The sequence below is a fragment of the Lepidochelys kempii genome, chromosome 1 (genome assembly GCF_965140285.1).
Source record: "Lepidochelys kempii isolate rLepKem1 chromosome 1, rLepKem1.hap1, whole genome shotgun sequence".
Taxonomy (NCBI): domain Eukaryota; kingdom Metazoa; phylum Chordata; order Testudines; family Cheloniidae; genus Lepidochelys; species Lepidochelys kempii.
Window position 1 is genome coordinate 48872968 of NC_136380.1, and position 21535 is coordinate 48894502.

The 21535-nt window shown below is 36.9% G+C and overlaps 1 protein-coding gene across 11 annotated transcripts in view; it reads left to right on the forward strand.

The window, feature by feature from the left end:
• The window catches only part of FRY (FRY microtubule binding protein), a 372765-nt gene that overhangs the window by 242764 nt on the left and 108466 nt on the right, over window positions 1-21535 (forward strand). For all 11 annotated transcript variants that reach the window (XM_073341316.1, XM_073341299.2, XM_073341325.2 and 8 more), the window contains 10 exons: window positions 414-471; window positions 2053-2144; window positions 2364-2536; window positions 6150-6310; window positions 7200-7310; window positions 10612-10766; window positions 14604-14703; window positions 15077-15248; window positions 18486-18742; window positions 19166-19312. In XM_073341316.1, coding sequence (XP_073197417.1) covers window positions 414-471; window positions 2053-2144; window positions 2364-2536; window positions 6150-6310; window positions 7200-7310; window positions 10612-10766; window positions 14604-14703; window positions 15077-15248; window positions 18486-18742; window positions 19166-19312 — 1426 coding nt within the window. The remainder of the gene's footprint in view (window positions 1-413; window positions 472-2052; window positions 2145-2363; window positions 2537-6149; window positions 6311-7199; window positions 7311-10611; window positions 10767-14603; window positions 14704-15076; window positions 15249-18485; window positions 18743-19165; window positions 19313-21535) is intronic.

Below are 21535 nucleotides of genomic sequence, written 5' to 3' on the forward strand. Positions count from 1 at the left end.
CAGTGTATGCTTGTGATGTGGTATTGGATGGAAGTTTTGGGTGAAAGCCACAGATCGCTTTTCCCAATAACCTAATATTTCATAAGCACTAAAAAGCTTTACCTTTCTATTCATATTAGGTGTAATCTAACCAACCATTATGTTAGTACTTTCTCCACTGCCTTAGTGTAGAAACTGCAGCCCTTGTTGGAACCCTTCCTAAAATTTGTCCTTGCTCGTTGGACCACGAGAATACCAGTGCCCAAATATGTAGCTGGAAGGGAAAATACACTATCCAGATCAATAAATGTGTTATAGAAGCCTTATAGAGAGCAGTGTAATACTCTTTATCTTAAAAGGAGCATTTAATTCATGAAGATGGACTCAATTATGAAGGATTTTGTTTAGAACATTTTTGTTTTGTTTTAATTTAGGGAATTAGTAGAAGAACTTCACCCATTAATGAAAGAAGCCCTAGAAAGAAGACCAGAGGTTAGTTCAAGAAATTAGATTTGTTTATTTAAATTGCAACATGAAGTTAAAAGTAGTGAATGTGTTTCTTTAATTAAAAAAAAAACAGAAAAACATCCTATTGGTAACTCTAGCTTGATGTTTAATAAAGGAACTTTTCAATAATTGTGTAGAAAAAATTACTTAAAGCAATTCCATTTAAAACTGGATTTAAATGGATTATTTAAAATTAAATTATTGTGTAAAAATACAGTTCATACATTTTTATTTATATTTTTTAGGGGAGGAACAAGTTAGTTAAATATAGTGCCGCCTCTTCATGGTGAATTTAGATATAGTGAAATCCCACTTACAATGGTGAGAGAAAAAAATATTGTAACATAACTCAGCCACAACCATGTTTCACAACAGTGTTGGAAATATGGTTTATCTCTGTAGTATAAACAGGTCTTACCAGGGATTCAGTTTCCGTTAGCCCTTGTCTACACTAGAAAGCTGCCCTGCTTTAATTCTACTGATATAGTTCTAGTTCTATAACCCCGTCACACTAGGGATTGTACTAGTATAACTATATTGATAACAAATCACACCCCTAAACAAAATAATTATGCTGGTACAACTTTCAAGTGTAGACTGGCCTTGTACTCAGGGAAAATATGACTTTTAATGAGGTTGTCCTATATTGACTGAAAAATCCACTACTAGTTGCAGTGACTGGTTTTATCACCTTCCCTTGATTTTTTTTCTAATTTAGAGCCATAGGAAGAGGGGAAGGAGAGGGAAGACATACTTTCTGGTGTTCACTGGAAGACAAGACAAGACAAAACAAGTCATCTTTGTCGTTCTCTTCACTCCCAGGAAGCTGCACTTCCAGCTAGGTTAATCAGATGTCCCGATTTTATAGGGACAGTCACGGTATTCAGGGCTTTGTCTTATATAGGCCCCTATTACCACCCACCACCATCACCCTACTTACAGCTGTTCAGGCGAAGAGCAGGCCTTGCTAGCTGACTTCACATTTGTCAGGAGCAAAGCAAGGGCTTTTCTGGAGGTGAAGGAGAGCTTTCTGGAAGTGTTAGGTGAAGAGGAAGCATTGGGGTTCTGAGACACTTTAAACCACACTTTCTCCTAGTGAAAGTATAAAATACAGGAGAGAGTTTATGAACTAAGACTATCATGGCTGCAGGAAGTACTGCTGATGCTCACTTTCAAAGATCCAAGAAGCACCATTCTTGGATATCATATAATAATATTTCAGCACATGAAGAAAGTGTGTTTTCAGCACCAAAACTTGAATATTAAAAGTTATTTCTGGTCCAGAATTTCAAGAATACCATGTTCACTTTTTCCTTATGGACAAATATGGCTATAAACTGTTTTTTCAAGAATTGTTTAGAAAGTTAGAAATGTGAACATACCTCTACCTGTGTTGTTATGTAAGCATACCTGTACTATGGTACACGCAAATGTCATAGTACTCCATCATAAGTAAATAAGTCAGTTATACTGCTTTGCTTTAAACACAGCGTCAGTGACCAGGCTTGCATTATTTTAATGTCTGCACCTGCGCATGTATTAAGTATCTCTTTTTTTAACCCCAAGAATAAGAAACGCCGTGAGCGCCGAGATCTGCTGAGACTGCAGCTATTGCGAATTTTTGAATTGCTTGCTGATGCTGCTGTTATAAGTGACAGGTAACACTGTTTTGTATGGAAGAATTTCCATTGGTGATGTCATCATTCTGTTTGTTTTAGTAGCTTCTTTGAACAATTATAAAATATACAAAATATGGGTTTTTTTAAAATATGCAACTATGGAAGCTTAAAATCTGTGTTTAAAGATGATAATGTATTATGTCACAAGTTAAATGCACTGTCACTCATATTGAAATGTTCAACTTTTCTTTATTCTAGTACAAATGGAGCCTTAGAGAGGGATACTTTAGCCCTTGGAGCCTTGTTCTTAGAATATGTTGATCTAACTCGCATGCTGCTAGAGGCTGAAAATGATAAAGAAGTTGAAATTCTTAAGGATATGAGAGCACATTTCAGTGCCATGACTGCCAACTTGATTCAGTGTGTTCCAGGTATGATATATTACCTCATTATATTACACAACTACACTTAACACACGTGTAAGTACATTGATATATTAATTCATTATTTAGTTTTTCTGTTTTTCTCTTTATAAGCCACGCTTCATAAGATTGTTTTGTAGCAAATATTAGAGGGAATTTTGGCAATCGAGTACAGAATTCTCTCAAGAATCAACATAGCAAAGCTTGCAATGTACATATATAAGACTCTTCTCTTTCTAAGCCCAGCAAATGAACCATACACAGCCTATTGCAGCTCCAGATTTCTTTTACATAGGGCTTTATCCTGCAATCTTTGAAGTGTCAAAAAGGCCCATAGAAAAGAAAAAAAATCTCTATTGATAGCTGCAGAAAATGTTTTTTCAGTTTTAAACATATAGTGGAAAACTTGCTTCCAGTTGTACCCCATTTCAGCAAAGCTCCCTTTGGCCTTTCTTACAGCAACGGATTGCTCATATCTGCTCTTGCTTTGCTATATTATTATAATATGGCCATATTCTCATGCATTGTGTGTATTGCAAGATTGTTTTTAAAATGTAAAGTTTCAGAGTAACAGCCGTGTTAGTCTGTATTCGCAAAAAGAAAAGGAGTACTTGTGGCACTTTAGAGACTAAACAATTTTAAAATGTAAAGTAATTCTTTTAGCAGATAAAGTAAAAAGGTCTGCTTCAAAAGGCTCCACCTAACTAATAGAAACTAAAATGTGGAAGCTAGCTCACGCCCAGTACATTTGCTGTTTACAGAATATTTGGCAGACATCAACAGGCATACCAAGGAGTAGGAAGGAGGGAATGCAGAAGAAAGGGAAAGAGTAATGAGACCACACATTAACATAGGCCAGAAACGTGCACAACTGGATGGTTTCATGATTTGGTTGTTTTCAGGTGTATGATATATATAACATATATAAGAGATGTACAAGATAAGGAAAAGAAGTCTATAGTGAACACCTATATGTTGATACTGCTCCCATTTCAGTCAATGGAAAAATCTCATTCATTTGAATGGTGCCATCTCATTAGCTGTTATCAGTGGACAATTTACTGAATTCCTTTTTTCTGTTCCCATTCATATAGGGTTTGTGTGAGAAATTACTCAGTAGTGAATATTTGCAAAGGTATTCCTCTTTGCATGTATTCTCATTGTGTTTATAATCTAATGTGCATTATCTATAGTAACTATATTTCTATGCACTTTGCACATTGAAACAGCCATTTTATATGTTCTGCAGAAAGCCAACAATAACTGTGTGTTTTAATTAATTCAAAATTTCTTTCTGAAGAGACTATTATCTTTCTGTTAACAAGCAGATGTTAAAACATGTCCAAAACTACAAAGCCATAATACGTAATTCCTTGACAAACACATTTTCATTGTCAGCTTCCGTTATCTTTAGATAATTGTAAATATTGGACTTGAAATTTTTATTAGTTAGCTAGACTAGACTTTGGGGTTTTATCTTATTCTTTGGATGTGGGGTCACCAGCAGCAGTGTGCCCTGCCTCTTTCTAGTAAACCAGAAATGCCTTTTTAATAGTGTAATCAATAGGTTCAGTGTGTCCCCTCTTCACCAGCTGGGAGGCCTGTGCATTAATTTCTGTGGTTAACAGGCCCTGTAACTCAGCAGAGATAGTTCTAGTATATGCAGTTCCATGTTTTTATTGGTCTTGTACCACTCCCCTTCCTGCCTTATAGCCAAAGGCAAAATGAGTCCAGCAACCTGTCAGTGCACTGGCGCTGCTTCAGGAGAAGTAGCAGCAGGAATGGGCTAGGCCCTCTCAAGGGAACTATTTTTTATCTGGATAATGCAGCACTTAAACCTTTTTGTCATTTCCTTCTCTTATGGATTTTCACTTTTCACTGAGTTAGGAAAATTTTCTCTTGTTCATTTCAGCCCCACAGGGTGAATTTATACACTGTTTAATTTTGTATTGGACATTGCTATCTGAAATTCCTATTTTTGGGCTGGCATACAAGGATGTTGAAGAATGGTAATTTCTTCCCTGTTAAATTGGTTTCTCCCTAGTCTCTGTCTGCCATCTGAGAGATCCTATCCTCCATCCTGTTTTGAGTTGGAAGAATTTTGAAAACTTCTGAATTTTTTTCTCACATTTTTTTTTAGCATTAATAGATACTTTTCTTTTGCTCAGGAACTGTCTTAGCATTTGAGTTAGCCTACCAAACCTCTTTATAAAGGAATGATATGATAAAAGCTTTGATCTATTTCCTATCTCCACCTGTTACTATAGTAGGACAGCATGTTGTACCAATAAAATAAAAACCAGCCGGATCTTATTAAAGGGAAAAAGGCAAAATACCACATTTATTGTGAATACAGAAAGAATCATAGTAAGCAGTTAGTTATAGTTATAACATTCCATTCAATCTCAAATTTATTCTCACATTCATTCATTCATACAAACATACACACACACACACACACAGGTTCTGCAAGGTTGTTATCATAGTTACCAGCCTTAGAGTTGCTCATGCCAAGCCACTGGCCAGGTGGCCTGGACATGAGGAGGGAGCAGGGCCTTGTCAGATGCTCATCTGATGCTCCTGGAAGTTGGTTTGCAGAATCAGACCCCAAAGTTCTCACTTTTTAGAGTCTATTTTTATAGGAATTTCTTCCTATGCCAGTCTATGGGAATTGCTTCATCATGCTGTTGCTGAATCAATCAGCAGATAGCACATTCCTGACGGCTCCAAGATGTTATCTTGTTCTTTGGTTCTCCCATTCTTGAGGCTGTTGGGTGGATTCCAGTCTGCCCTCTGGGTGGGGTCCTCTGGTTATTTCCACTTGACGCCTTCTTCAGCCGATGGACACTGGATTCTTAGGCTGGCACCTCCCTGATCATTCAGTTATTATCCACACCAAGCATCCATCCACATACATCCTCTATCTCTATTTTAATCACAATGGTTAATACAACAAAAGGGTGGGGAGTCTCTGGGTGCTGTTTCTGTTGTTAGAGTATTGCTTTGAGTCTCTCTCTCTGTGAATTGCTTTGAGAACAGACTCTGTCTTAGAATGTACTAACACAATTAGCAGCTTGCAAGTTTCATACATAGAGGGAGAGAAACAGTACCAAAAACCAAGAGACCTCTTAATTAGTAATACCCTGGAATTTAAACTCTGGGGAACCAAACTCATTTGTGATTTTAATACAGAACTTCTTTAATATGATCCAACAAGCATTTATCCACTCTTAGGGCTTGTGTTGAAATACCTGGAAATATCACGTAGGTAGGAGTTTACCATGAAAGGAGTACCTGAGGCAGTGAACTCCTAAACCCTGATTCTAAAGTTAGTGTACCCAGACATGATTATAAAATATAAACACATGTTCATTCAAAGCATTAAGGCTCTTGAAAATAAAATGTCTCTTATTAACTATATTAGGTTGACAAAAGATGTTTAGCTACTTTGAACTAAGTGTATCCTCAAATATAAGGAAAGACTTTCTATTCATGGAAGTATGAAATTCATATACTATCACTAGTGATATCACTGCCATTGGGAGAGGGCACTGACTGACTATTTCTATTGTGTTTATTTTACTTTAGCAAACCATGACAAATTTTATTTTTATTCCCTTAGTTCACCATCGGAGATTTCTCTTCCCTCAGCAAAGCTTGAGGCACCACCTTTTCATCTTATTTAGTCAATGGGCTGGACCTTTCAGCATTATGTTTACACCACTGGATCGTTATAGTGACAGAAATCACCAGATTACAAGATACCAGTATTGTGCATTAAAGGTATAGCATATTTTCCTTCCACTATGCAAAGTGATCTATTCGGTAAAACAGATTACAACAACAAAGCCTAAGTTTAGAAATGTAAAAGAGGCAGATATTGTGGTTATTTGTTTCCTTTTATTTAAAGTAATTGATTATTTTGAGAGAGAGAGAGAGAGAGAGATCTAGAAAGTTAAAAATTCCTATTTTTCTTTCCAAAATTGTAATCTAAAGTTATTTCTCATAGTATACTTCTTTGTTGCCCACATAGAGTGAAATTTTGTTTTATTATTTAGATTTTCAGTAAGAAAAGGCTCGCACTGACTTCAGTGGAAGCAGGATATCAGGCCCTAAGATCAAGTGCAATATCAGTTCAGTATCTGATACATCCTATTTCCAAAGGACTATATCCTGCACTTATATGGGGATGTACTCAATAGTTTTAAAAGTCTTGTCCAGCTCTAATAGCTGCAACTCAAGCTCCTAAATAAACTGGGGAAATAATGTTCTGTGTACCAGTATATGCTGCATCAAATGATATAAAACAATTTTAATTTAGACAGAGAACATGAAGCTAATTAAATGTTTAATAGGTTTTATAATCTCATTAAGAACAGATTGGCTGAAATGACAAAACACATTTTGAAGCATTTGCAAAGTGTTCCTATTGCATTGTTCCTTTAATGTGCTTAATTTTTTAATTCAGCATTTGAATTAATTAATGCAGTTTTTAATTATAATTAACCTATTTTAATTAATGCAGTTACCTTCTAGATCAATGTAAATGTTGAAATCTAGCAAAAAAGCACTATTTCACTAAAAACAGGTAGCAATTGGAAATGTCTTGCAAGCACAGTCTGTTATACACATTCACAAACGTTAAATTAAACAGATTTCTCTGTATTACTAGGCAATGTCAGCTGTACTCTGCTGTGGCCCTGTTTTTGACAATGTGGGTCTTTCCCCTGATGGCTATCTTTACAAATGGCTTGATAACATTCTAGCTTGTCAAGATTTACGAGTAAGTACCTCATCAATAATGTATGGTTTTAAAATGATTTTAAACTCTGTACTTGTTGAATACAGTCCACTTTGTGACTGTAAAAAGAAAAGGAGTACTTCTGGCACCTTAGAATTTGTTAATCTCTAAGGTGCCACAAGTACTCCTTTTCTTTTTACGGATACAGACTAACACGGCTGCTACTCTGAAACCTGTCTGTATGACTGTAGGCTTTGTGACCTTTGTTTTGAACAGAAAACAATAGATCCATGCAGTATTCAAATACAAATGCATAATGAACCGTATCACAGCAACGTTTAAGTAATAAAAGGAATTTTATTATTTCAGGACACACAGTTCGTGTAGCATACTAAACTAAGCAGGGTTCTGTTATGAGGCTCAGACTGGTTTGCAGCAATATTTTAGGTTTTTCATCCATTACTAATACAAAGGTCAAGGACAGTATGATCTCAAAAAGTATTTTTTTTCTGTTTGGAGTATTTCCATCCCACCTGCTTCCAGGTCTTGTGAAGTAAGAATGTAAAATCATTTCCTGCTCAGCGATGTAGCTGCTGGTGAGGCAAATCTGAGTGAGTCAATGTGTGTGGGCAGATCTTCAGAAGGCGGCAAAAAACCTACTAATTTTAGGAAAAATGGAGTCTTTACCTTATAGCCTGGATCTGTAACAACCAAATATTTATTGACTTGTTGGTGTTTGAAAATAACTCCATGAGTACTAATTTGATGGATTATTTTTGCATTTAAAATGATTGTGCCCTAAAGACATTTCTGGTTAGATGATAAAGGGAAGAGAGGTTTCAGAGTAGCAGCTGTGTTAATCTGTATCCACAAAAATCTGTATCTGTAACAAATTTATTTGAGCATAAGCTTTCGTGAGCTTCAGCTCACTTCATTGGATGCATGCAGTGGAAAATACAGTGGGGAGATTTATATACACAGAGAACATGAAACAATGGGTGTTACCATACACACTGTAAAAAGAGTGATCAGGTAAGGTGACCTATTACCAGCAGGAGAGCTGGCGGGGGGGGGGGGGGTGGACCTTTTGTAGTGATAATCAAGGTGGGCCATTTCCAGCAGCTACCCCCCCCACACACACACACACACTGTTCTTCATAGGTTCTTGTCAACTGCTGGAAATGGCCTGATAAATCTGGATAGATATGGATGCTCTCATTCAGAAGTAAAGTGCCCTAAATTCGCAGTAGCTTAATCCTCCTCTATTTAACATGAAGATACTTACATGCTGTAATTAAGTCACCTCTCAGTCTTCTTTTTGATAAACTGACAGATTGAGTTCTTTATGTCTCTCATGATAAGGCATTTTCTCCAGCCCTCGAATAATTGTTGTGGCAGTCTTCTTTCTGCATCCTCTCCAATTTTTCGATATCCTCTTTAAAATGTGGAGACCAGAATTGGATGCAGTATTCCAGTATTGGTCTCACCAATGCCATATACAGAGGTAAAAATCACTCACTGCTCCCCTGTTTGTACATCCAATGATCTCAATATTCCGTTTTGCCACAGTATTGAACTGAGATGTGATACTGAGGTGCTTGTCCACTATGACCCCTAGATTCTTTTCAGAGTTACTGCTTTCCATGATATAGTCCCCCATTCCATTCTGTAGGTATCAGCATTTTGCCAGCCCTTAATCCATTTAAGATGTGCTTTATATGTACAGTATTAATTTTTAATCGGAATATTATGCAGTACTAAGACAAACACCTTACAGAAGTCTACAAAGTTACCTTTATCAACCAAACTTGTAATCTCATCCAAAAAAAAAAATCAGATTTGTTTGACAATACTTGTTTTCTGCAAAATACTGTTGACTGACTGGCATTAATTATATTCCTACTGTTTAATCACCAGGCCAGGGATTTCCTCAGCTAACTCTTTTATAACTATTGAGTGCAAGTTATTGGGCCTGCTGATCAAAAAGGGTTTATCCCTTGTAGATGTTGTCTAACATCCTCCTCAGTTGCTAATGAACTCAAAAGTTCTTCATTATCATATGATATAAGTACTTCATCCTGTTTTTTCCAAATACAGAACAGAAATATTTATTGAATGCTGATTGTCACAAACACATCTGCTTTTTGTGCATCATTATTAATAATTTTTCCATCTCAATTAAATAATTGAATGATTGCAAAGTTTTCTGTTGCTCCTAACATTTAAAAATCTCTTTATTGTCCTTAGCCCAGCCAAATATGGATTTTTCTCTGATGTTTTATTATTTTTTCAATTTTTTTGTACTTCATAATGTCTAATTTATATTGATGGATGTCTATTTCCCCCTTTTTCCAATTGATACATATTGATTTTTTATTTCTAATTGCTGCTTTCACTTTACCGCTGAACAAAGATTGGCTTTTAGCCAAGTTTGTTCTGTTTCTTGATACATATTGATTGTGTAACCATGGCTTTTTGCCATCTAATAAATTCTTCTTAAAGAATTCCCAGTTTTCATTCACATTTTTCTGTCTAAATTTTTCTTCACAGTCATTTTCATTGATAATTTTCCTCAGCTTTGAAATGTTAGCCCTTTTGAAGCTCCAAATATATATATTATGGGTGGGACTATCCTCTGTTTGCCCCTATTGAATGTAATCACATCATAACCACTCATCCCTAGATAACCACTAACCTCCAGTCCAATGATTAATTTCATCTTTGTCCATCATAGTGAGATCCAAAATAGTGTTACCTCATGTTTGGCACAACACCTTTTGCTTCTACATTATCTGCAATCCAAGAAACAGAAAGATGTACTCCAAGCTTTACTTAAAGGATTAACGAACATGAATGAGTTTAGCCTCACAGCACTCCTCTGAGGTAGAAAATTAGCAGTATCTATGTTTTACAGGTTGTATAGCAAAGACACATGGATGTTACGGTCAGCCAGCAAGTGTGTGTTAAAGCTGGGAATACAACCCAGATCTCCTAACACAGGATATTAATCATAATATTATGCTTTGACCCTTATTTTGAAGGTCTATTTTAAAAAATATATTTAACATATATGGGGTTTGTGCAAGACATATTTTTATGAAGTGTGGACTATTCACAACTGAGTTAAATCCCATCTGTGGTATACATAAAATGTATTTATGATAAACGCTCCACTTTATTTTTCTCCATAGTGCCCAATAAACATGGTCCTTTTTTTTTTCATGTAAAAGGCAGGTTAGTTTTGTGACTTTGTGTCTATCTCCCTGAATAATTTTAAGAAACCTTGGGAGGATCTTTTTTATTTTTTACAGAAAATAATAATTGGCATTCTGTGTGTATTCAGGTTCATCAGCTTGGATGTGAAGTTGTAGTCTTATTGCTGGAACTAAATCCGGACCAAGTAAATCTTTTCAACTGGGCTATAGATCGGTGTTATACTGGATCATACCAGCTTGCTTCTGGGTGCTTCAAAGCCATTGCGACTGTGTGCGGAAGCAGGTATTAATAAACCTAGAAGTAGACTGTCCCTGAGGCAGTTAGTGTGAAACAAGATCAGGGCTGCTATTTCTAAGATGTTTACTCACCAGATATTTTGTGTAATCCTACTTGTTTCTGTTGGAAACAGATTCTAAATGTTCTTTTCCATTAAATTTAAAAATAATGGTTGAAACTGTAAGTGTGTTTACTGTTGGTTGCTATATTGCCCTGGGTTGCATGCTATGAAAGACACAGAAAAAAACTCATGTATGTGAATGGGAATGGTGAAGCATCTGCACAGCCAAGTGTTATACTGCCTTAGACCATCCACTGAATAACAGTCACCTCTGTGACTTTGCAGCAAACAGGAGAAAAGGCACCAGATCTGGGGCCAGATGCAAAAAGTTTGGAAGAGCATCTCTTATCACATGAAATGCGTCTGCAAACATGCTTATTTATACTGACAAAGTCAGCACAGTATTGGGGAAAGGTTAAAAAAATAATCTCTGCCTTATCTGTGTATGTGATCAAGTCTGCAAGGGAGTGGCCAGGATGTTGAGCAAGTTCTGTATGGAATTGCAGCTAGCATTCCCATGTCATGTCTTTTTACGCAATGTTTTGAGGCTACACATCCCTGTCACTCTCTTACAGGCCTGCCTGAGGCACATTTTTTGAGCATGTGATAAATTGCCCCTTGTAGTCTCCTGTTGCTGCGTAGGCGTTTGAACTTCTGATCCTTCCATGCGCAGAAAGGTAAACTAGGGCCTAAACCTTTTTATTTGTAACACCATTTTTAAACCTAGTGCCAAAACAATTTTTGATGGATTTTTCCAATGCCTTCAGACTAAATAATATGAAAATAAAAGTTTTCTGTGTTGTCATTTGCCAAACAATTATTTTGTCCTTTTTCTAACTGCCCTTGGATTTGACCTGAGTTTCCTTACCTTTTGTGTTCGGATTAACATTATCAATGATGTTAACAGAGTGGGAGCACAAAACATTGTTTTTTTGTATATGTCCTGCATAAACATTTTTTTTTCTTAGTATCTTTTCAGGATTAAAGTGGAAAAAAGGTTTAACAGTTATTTTGAAATAAAGGATAGTTTTCATCTGACTAGGCATTTGGAGTGCTGATATATTTTAGACTGAGAGTTCTTGACAAAAACAGTTTGGCAAGATGTCTGATCAGTATGTTTTGAGAGAGTAATGTGTGGGACAGTGCAAAGTTTCAAAACATGTTAAGTATTTTAGAATTTGGTATATCTCTAAAAAACACTATTTTGTTCTTATAGAAACAGCTGCAAGTACAAGCTGCATTGCCCTGAGATTTAAAAAGTATGATTGGAATTTTATGCTTGTAGATTTAGTAGCTTCTGAGATTCAGTTTTGCTATCTTAAAAGAAAACACAATAATACTAGCCCTTCACCTACAGTCTTTTCTCCTCAGATTTTTATTAGATAGGGCTAAGTGCCCTGGGAAACGGTTTCATTGATGTGCCATTAGCAATAGTTAAAAATGCATGATCATTTTCAAGAAGAAACTCATATTTCAGCCTATTTGGGGAGCTATGTTGAGAGTTTAGCTAATACTAAAAACTGGTTGGCAATTTCCCATATTCCATCCTTTCGTCAGTAGCAATAAGTGTAGGGGGACCTCCGCTTAATCCAGCTGTAAATTAGCAATGTAGTATTGCATAACTTATGCCTCTCTTTCCACAAAGAATCCTCTCCATTAAAAAACTCAGTTTGTCCCAGCCCATGGTTTCCCATGCTACATTTCTATTGTGATACTGTAAATAATGTGTTCTGGAGTTTCACTAATCATGTCCCTACAGACTGGAATACTGGAGTAATTGAAAACATACACTTTATTTACACTTTTCTTCCATTTCTTTTCAACTCGTAATTACAGGGATTTTACTTGAGTTCAAATTCCTGGACGGCATATCCTTTGGCAACAGTGTGGCCAGTGGCATTTTGATGATGAAGTGGGAAGGGCAAATGATATCTTAGTCAGTTGATATCTTAGTTAGTTAAGTCTTTTTCCTTGAGGCAAAACTATAAAGTCTCCATCATACTGTATAAGAGAGGCTAAAGGTTAGGTATCCGAATCTTTATTTATATACATTAAAAAAATCAGAACATTTATTTAAATAGTAGGAAACTGCTGGATGCTCACCATTTTGAAAATCAGACCATTTATTTAGGTGTCTAAATATGGACTTCATTGACTAATGATAGGACCACAGGTTTGCAAATATTGACCAGACCGATTCATATGATTGTCAAATTCATTTGAAGGAGGCCTATACCAGATAGCCAGTGTTCTTTATTTTTAACTACATATTTATTGGCCATTTCACTGCTATTTTTCATGTAGCTTAGTTTTTTCTATTTTGTATCAATGTACTCTACAGTATAATTATTCTGTTAATGTAATCTTGTTTTATCCTAATCTTTAGATTTTTGTGTTGGATTCTCTTAGGCATGCTTTTGTAACCCTTGATAGTTTCCTCTTTCAAGATGCTCCCTCAGGTGGGGATTATTTGAACTTTGTGAACTGTGGGAGGGACCAGGTTGGGGAAGGACCAGATAGACTGACATGGAGCAGTAGAGCTGGGGTACACTAGTATGTGGAGTTAGTAAAGATGTCCCAGAAATCACTCTGTGTCCATCCATCAACCCAGCAGCCTTTGTCTACGCTAGGTAATTTAGAACTTCCATTTCACTGCCACAGCAGCTCAACTGATAACAGTGGTGGAGACTCTAATGTAGACAGGATTCAGGTATTTTTTACCATCATGTTGTCTGCCCTAATCTCGGTGGTAAAAACCTCCTGAGTCCTGTCTATATTATAGCTTCCATTGCTTCCACTGGTGGAGCTGCAGTGGTGGTGAATAATGGATCCTAAATCTGCATGTGAAGACTCAGCCTAATAGACAAGATAATGAAGAAGGTTGTAGGTCAGTTACTGAACATGGTTAAGATCATGTCTACAATTTGGAACAATCTTGTAAGTAAGTCTGGAGGGAACTGTCTTGTAATCAGATCCCCTGACTCATTTGTAATTGTAGTGTAAACAGGCTCTTAGTTCTGTATTCGTTATGGTCGAAGTGGTAGATATACAAATTCCACAATTTTATGTTGGCTAAAACTAAGGTAGTGTATTTACATATCTACATGGAAAAAGGGTAGAAATCTCCAATCTAGATTTGTGCAAGACCAAATAACATTACATGGAAAATTGCCTTTCTAGCAATGGTGCCTTCAGGACCCTGCTCTTATTTATCCACTGTACACTAAATTTTGAATACGTAGGATGGTGGAATTTCTTCAGCAAGAGCGTGTCATTTGTTGAGCCAATGCATTCCCATTCTTCATGTTTATCCTTCACTAACTGTTCAATCTGATAGAGAGTTCTCTTTGACTTTAATGTCTGGGAATGTGCAATTTGAGGAATATATCCTTTTCCAGAAGAGGCTATTTTAACTGTCAGTGGAATTGCTTGAAGAATATTTTATTCCTGGAAACTGTCTGCCCAACCATCTTTGCTCTTGGGAATTAGTTTATAAAAAATTAGATACTATATTTTAAAAGAATTTAGGTTTATGGAATAGGCAATTGCAGTGCATTGCTAAGCATTGTCTCAAGGTAATTGTCCATCCCTCCCTCACCAGATGGCCACTTGACTCCGGAGTATGTATCCATAAGTAAATAACTCCCTTTCCTATAGTCTGGTGTAGGAGTGGAAAAAACAGAGGTGATATTTTTCTTTATATCATTTTTACGCATAGGAAATCAGAGTGAATTTAAACTGAGATTCTAATGTTGACAAAAATGTATTATTTATTCTTCCAGGAACTATCCTTTTGATATAGTGACACTTTTAAACCTAGTGCTATTCAAGGCGTCTGACACCAACAGAGAGATTTATGAAATTTCCATGCAACTTATGCAGGCATGTATCAGCTACTTAAAAAAAAATCTCCTTTAAAACAGTAACCAAATGCAAGTGGCCCTATCGTTTTCACCATTAACTTCTTACCATGTATTACAGTTTGGTTGGGGTTTTTTACTTTTTGTTTTGAAACCACGACTAGGTGCTACAGTAATAAATATAGTATATAATAATAATCATAAATGCTGCCGTGATTACTTGTATACAAATTTAAAGCAAATGATTATTTATAATATTTCTGCAACTTGGAAATTTTACTGTGAAACATGTAGACCTTTATGTGATTTCTTAATCTGTTTAAAGTTGAAATTTGAAAGTTTTGTGCATTAATGAAATCCTTTCACTTCATTGCCCACTTTCTTCTCTTTTGTAGATTCTTGAGGCAAAGCTTTTTGTTTATTCAAAGAAAGTTGCTGAGCAAAGACCTGGCAGTATCCTGTATGGTACACATGGCCCATTACCACCTCTTTACAGTGTTTCATTGGCACTTCTTTCATATGAGCTAGCAAGGATGTATCCTGAGCTCACCCTTCCACTTTTTTCAGGTACCTGTCTATTGATATTTTTAAAAAATGTTTTCAATATTTGTTTTTTATGTAGTGTACAAATGGTGGCCTGTTAGTGTATTTCAAGTTGTGAATAACAATTAGATTGATATTTCTGGTCAGTTTGGTTATATTCCAATTCTATTGTACTAAAATTAAGCAAAATGCTTTCTAATTAGATACACAATTTCCTGCAGACATATGCAAAGTACAGTAGTTGATATTTAAAACTCAGGGTGTGCAGTCTTTGGGGGTGGACTGGGAAGGGGCTATGGTCAGGGGTGCTGGAACTAGGAGTGCCCCTGGCTTGAAGTGGTTTCCATCATATACAGGGTTTGCAGTTTTGTTCAATGGCTTTCAGCATCCCCACTATAAAAATTGTTCCAATGCCACTGACTGTGGTGGTTTTAAGGCAGCTTTGTGCCCTCACAATCCTGGGCTGTTCCTTCACTGGTTAATTCCCTCACTTAGAAATTTGCACCTTATTTCTAGTCTACACCAGTCCAGCTTTAACTTTCAGACACACACACGCACATATCCTGGTGGAGAGGCTGATTTAAGCAATGGATTACATACCATAATTAGTAATTCTACAGTTTCATATGTGCAATTTCTTAAGAATTCTTGGCTAAATACCATCTGGTCCTGCTGAGACCTCAGTCTCGGACAGTTCCTCAGATTTTTCACCTAGAAAGAATGGCTCAGGTGTGGGAATCTCCCTCACATCCTCTGCAACAAAGACTGATGCAAAGAATTCACTGAGCTTCTCCACAATGGCCTGGTCTTCCTTGAGTGCTCTTTTAACACCTCAATCATCCAGTTACCCCACTCATTGTTTGGCAGGCTTCCTGCTTCTCATATACTTTAAAAAATGTTGCTCTTAGTTTTTGTGTCTTTTGCTAGTTGCTCTTCTGATTCTCTTTTGGCTTGCCTAATTGACTTGATTTGCCAGAGATTATGTTTCTTCTTGATTTTCCTCAGTAGGATTTGACTTTCAATTTCTAAAGGATGTCTTTTTGTCTCTAGCTGCCTCTTTTACTCTGTTGTTTAATCATGGTGGCATTTTTTTGGTCCTCTTACTCATTTGTTTTTTTTTATTTGGGGTATAAATATAGTTTGAGCCTTGTTATGGTGTTCTTAAAAAGTTTCCATGCAGCTTGCAGGCATTTCACTCTTGTGACTGTTCCTTTTAATTTTCATTTAACTAGCCTCTTCATTTTTGTTTAGTTCCTCTTTTTGAACTGAAATGCTACTGTGATGGGTATTTTTGGTATTCCCCCCCCTACAAGGATGTTAAATTTAATTACATTATGGTCGCTATGAGCAAGCAGTTCAGCTATTTTCACTTCTTGGACCAAATCCTGTACGCCACTTAGGACTAAATAAAGAGCTGCCTCTCCCCTTGTGAGTTCCAGGGCTAACTGCTTCAAGAAGCAGTCATTAATGGAGTCATTCTTGTGATGCCTAGAGTCCCCAGTTGAGGTCAGGGCCACTTTGTTCAGACCTACACCCTGTACAGACACATTGCAAGAGGCAATCCCTTCTCATAAGAGTTTACAAGACAAGATGGACTGTGGTGGGAGAAACAAGTATTATTTTCTCATTTTTTAGGTAGAGAATTGTGGCACAGAGAAAGTAAGTGGCTTACCTGAGGTCACATAGGAAATCTATGGCATGACTCCTAAAACCCTCCAGTCCAGTGCCTTAACCACAGGGTCATATTTCCTTATTAATAAATTATGACTTTTTAATGGCATACATTTTATGTTTACACATATTGTTTATTTGTCTATAATATGCTTTCACACCTACTTTTTATGAAATAGTGTTAGTGTTCTATAAAGTATGTTCACAGTACTCAGAGTCATTTGTGAATTAAATAGGTCTTCACAGATAAGGAATTAAAACTTTATATTTAGGGCCCTACCAAATTCACGGCCATGAAAAACACATCACAGACAGTGAAATCTGGTCTTTTGTGTACTTTTACCCTATACTATACAGATTTCACAGGGGAGACCAGCGTTTCTCAAAAGTTGGGGGTCACAAGGCTATTTTAGGGAGGTTGCAGTATTGCCACCCTTACTTCTGCGCTGCCTTCAGAGCTGGGCGTCCAGAGAACAGCGGCTGTTGGCCGGGCATCCAGCTCTGAAGGCAGCGCTTCGCCAGCAGCACCACAGATGTAAGGGTGGCAACACCATACCAGGCCATCCTTACTTCTGCACTGCTGCTGGCGGCAGCTCTGCCTTCAGAGCTGGGCTCCTGGCCAGCAGCCACCGCTCTCCATCTGCCCAGCTCTGAAGGCAGCACCACTCCCAGCAGCAGCGCAGAAGTAAGGATAACTGTACCGCAACCCCCACTACAATAACCTTGCAACCCCCCCACACTCCTTTTTGGGTCAGGACCCCTACAATTACAACACCATGACATTTCAGATTTAAGTAGCTGAAATCATGAAATTTATTATTTTAAAAATCCTATGACCATGAAATTGACCAAAATGGACTGTGAATTTGGTAGGACCCTATTTATATTGTATTCTGAAGACATGTATTTTTTTCTATTATGTATTTTGTTTAGGCCTTGTCTTTATTGTTGTTGTCTTCTAATTTTCTTTTTGAAATACACTAGTTACTATAGAAATAATATCATTGATATGAATAATGCTTAGTGATACCCACAAGTGTTTTTATTCAGTCAATGTATGTAAATGCCTTGAGATTTAGGCCACAGTTAGGAAATATAGAAGCTTATGTGACAATTATAACCAGATATCAGAATACTATAATTATTTACAGAACACTACTGACAATTTTCCATAATTCTCCAAAAGCTTTTAAAATTCTAGAATAATTTGTCAAATCTGCCCTATTTTTTTTTGTGTTAGCAAAAATTTAGCTGTGTGTGTCGGTACACAGCAATCTATAATAGGGCATGTCTTGAACATGCTTCTTAATTTATATTTCTAAATTCAAAATTCTTACCTCAGTTATTTTGCACTTAAGACCTCTGACACATTGCTTACTAGTGGCTTACATCAATGTAATGTATGTTCCTCCTGCTAATACCTAAATATTTGCTTTTGTGCTTTGATAATATTCTCTTTCCTTGCAAGATTAAGGTCATCAGGTGGCAAAACAGAAACAATCAGACTTGCTAAGCATGTAATTTTTTCAGTGTACTTGTACTTATCTTTATAGACTAATGATTGATGCTTTTTAATGCTTACTATTTTAGAGGTAAGTCAACGATTCCCAACAACCCATCCAAATGGGAGACAGATCATGCTTACCTATCTGCTACCATGGCTTCATAACATCGAACTTGTAGACAGCAGACTTCTTCTCCCAGGTTCAAGCCCTAGCACCCCAGAAGATGAAATAAAGGCTAAGGAAGGGGAAATAGCTGTCACATATGGACTGAAAGGAAATGGATGGGGCTCTCCTGAGGCCACATCGTTGGTGCTTAATAATCTCATGTATATGACAGCTAAGGTAAAGCAAAACTGTTTTCTGAAATATTCAAGCTATGATATTTTTAAAAATTCAAAAATACTCAAAAACTAAAGGGTGTCTAGAATTCCTTCTATTGATATAATCTTGCATGAGCACAAATACTCACGTCTCTCTAAATGTGGATTTCATTCTGAGTAAAAAATTGTACACGTTTCTAAGTGACTTAGGAGCCCAAATCCCACTGAAATGACATTTCACTTCTGACTGGTATGTAGGCTCCTGAATCACTTAGTTGCTTTTGAAAATTGTACTCTACATCTTGTTACTGTGTTTTGCTATTGATTTTGCATGAGCTGATGTTGTACAATAACATACCTTTAGTTTCTCTTCTAAATGTCTGCGTATATTAATGATATGTTTCGTGCACCTTTTCAAAAGTTCCATCTCTGTGCCTCTTTACAGTATGGAGATGAAGTTCCTGGGCTAGAGATGGAAAATGTCTGGAATGCCTTGGCCAACAATGAGAAATGGAGCAACAACCTTAGAATAACACTGCAATTTCTAATTAGCTTGTGTGGGGTTAGCAGTGATACCATCCTTTTACCTTATGTAAGTGTTTGTGTTTTGTTTTATTTGCTGTTGGTTGCACTGTATTTTTAAGGAAGAAAACAGCATTTGTAGAAAATTAATTACTGCCAAAATACCCCATTATGCTTATCCATTCACGAGCATCCAGTGTTATATTAGGTCAGTTGGGAAGAGTAAACGAGCCCAGGCGCTGAAGGCAAACAGAGAAAATGTGCCATGAGAGCCTCTCTTTGCATCAGTGGAGCTTACTTGGTTCCAAGCAGGGGTAAGCTCCACCAGTGAAAATAGCAGCTTTGTCAAAGTTCAGCTTTGTCAGCACTGGGGAATAGTGCAGCAGTAACAGTGGCTGGCCACTAATGGCTGAAAGCATTGTGAACAAACATCAGAACCATTTTTCAATATCAAACTTACACAACAGATATTCATTTTGTACATACAAAATGTTATGAACATGACAGAAAGGAACTCTTACAAGTTTAAATAACTTGCATGAAAAATTAACTAAGTTAAAAATATTAAATGCCTTGAACTTTCCCCAGCAGGCAGCTAGTTTAGACGACAACCAGTATGCTAAATTTTGCAAGGGCTTAAAACAATGAAAAGTTATACAAGGAAAAGGATAATAAATTCATGCTATCTCCAGTATTAGTGTTTGTGCATTTTAAGGATTTAACTCCAATTCAGGAAAGCCCCAAGCATGTGCTTATCTTTAAACATGTTCTGAAGTCCATCCTTCTTTAGCAAGGCTATGATTTTGAAAGGTGTGTGTCAATGGGAGTTGGGTGCCTAACTCCTTTTAAGCACTTGCAAAAATCCCATTGCATAGCACTTAAGAAAGTGTTTAAGACCCCTTTTAGTCAACTGAACTTAAGCATGTGCTTTAGGGCTTTGCTGAGTCAGAACCTTATATCAGTTATTTATGGTGCAATGCAGGATGTCAATTTAAACACTAGTGGAAATTGTAAAGTTTAGCATGTCAGCTTATTCCTTTTTGTTCCCTGCATAGCTGTCATTGATTACATAACTGTTCCTTCTTGTATGTGAGTCAGGTTGTACAATATATTGCTTCTGTTGCTGCCGTTAGAATAAAACAGGTTTTTTTTCTGAGTGAAGTAATATAGCTCCACTTCTGTCTGGCTCTTCAGTGGATGGGAGAAACTGAATCAAAATTTAGTGCTTTTTACTTTTTTCAGCAGAATTACAGTTTCTTATTTGACTGTCCCTATTAGTTCCCATACTAAGAAAATGAGAATCCATAATTACAATGATTACGTTAGTTAATTAGCATCACAGGTGTGCATAGTTCTTTATAAACAGTTTAAAATGACAGGCGTGCCCTGTGGAGTTTACCACCCATAATAGAATAAGGGAAATAAAGGGTGGGGGAGAGTTTGTGGGAAGACAATGGGGGATCACAAGATGTCCTCATTATTACATACACATCTTTTTGGTTCCCTTTTATTTTTTAATTTAATATATTAAAATTGTGAACTCTGTCTTTGTGCAACGAAAGCTGGAATGGTTGTTAGTGCAAGAAAGCTAATCCAAAGGAGAAAAAATTGAAGGAGGATAATGTGGTGCTCCTGGTCAGGAAGGATTTTCCATGTTTAAAGGGTTGGTATGGGAAAAGGTGCAAAGCTTATGAGAGACGGAGACAAAGGGCCTGATCCAAAGCACATTGATGTCAGTGAGAGTTTTTTTATTGACTTAGCTGAATCAGGCCCAAAAGGAGCATCAAGGTCAGTTGAGTTGACAGGAGTTGTGGAATCTCCTTCACTAGAGGTTTTCAAAAGGAGTCTGGGTAGCCATCTGTCTTGGGTGATTTAGACATGACACATCCTGCATCTTGGCAGGGACTTAGACTAGATGACCTCTGTAACCCTTTCTAACCCTATGATTCTATGAGAGAAAATGCTGGGAACTGAGGGTAGACTAGAGAGGCAGGATTGTTACAGGATTCGGATTGATTTTAGGAAGGCAATACTAGCCATTTCAAAACACATCCTTTGCCACCTGAGCTATTGAAATGCTTTTTATGCTTCTCCAGTCTGTGTCTACATAATGCTGCTAAAGATGGTCAAAAGCACAGGTGTGTTTTAGGTTTTGTCAGCCCAAGAAAATGTATGCTTTCGTCTGAATTTGTATCCAAAGTCCATTGGATACCTGTTGCTTTACATACAGCTTCAAGAGAAAGGTTACTAGAAGGGGGCTTTAATTACTCTGTCATGCTTTGTTTTCTGGAAC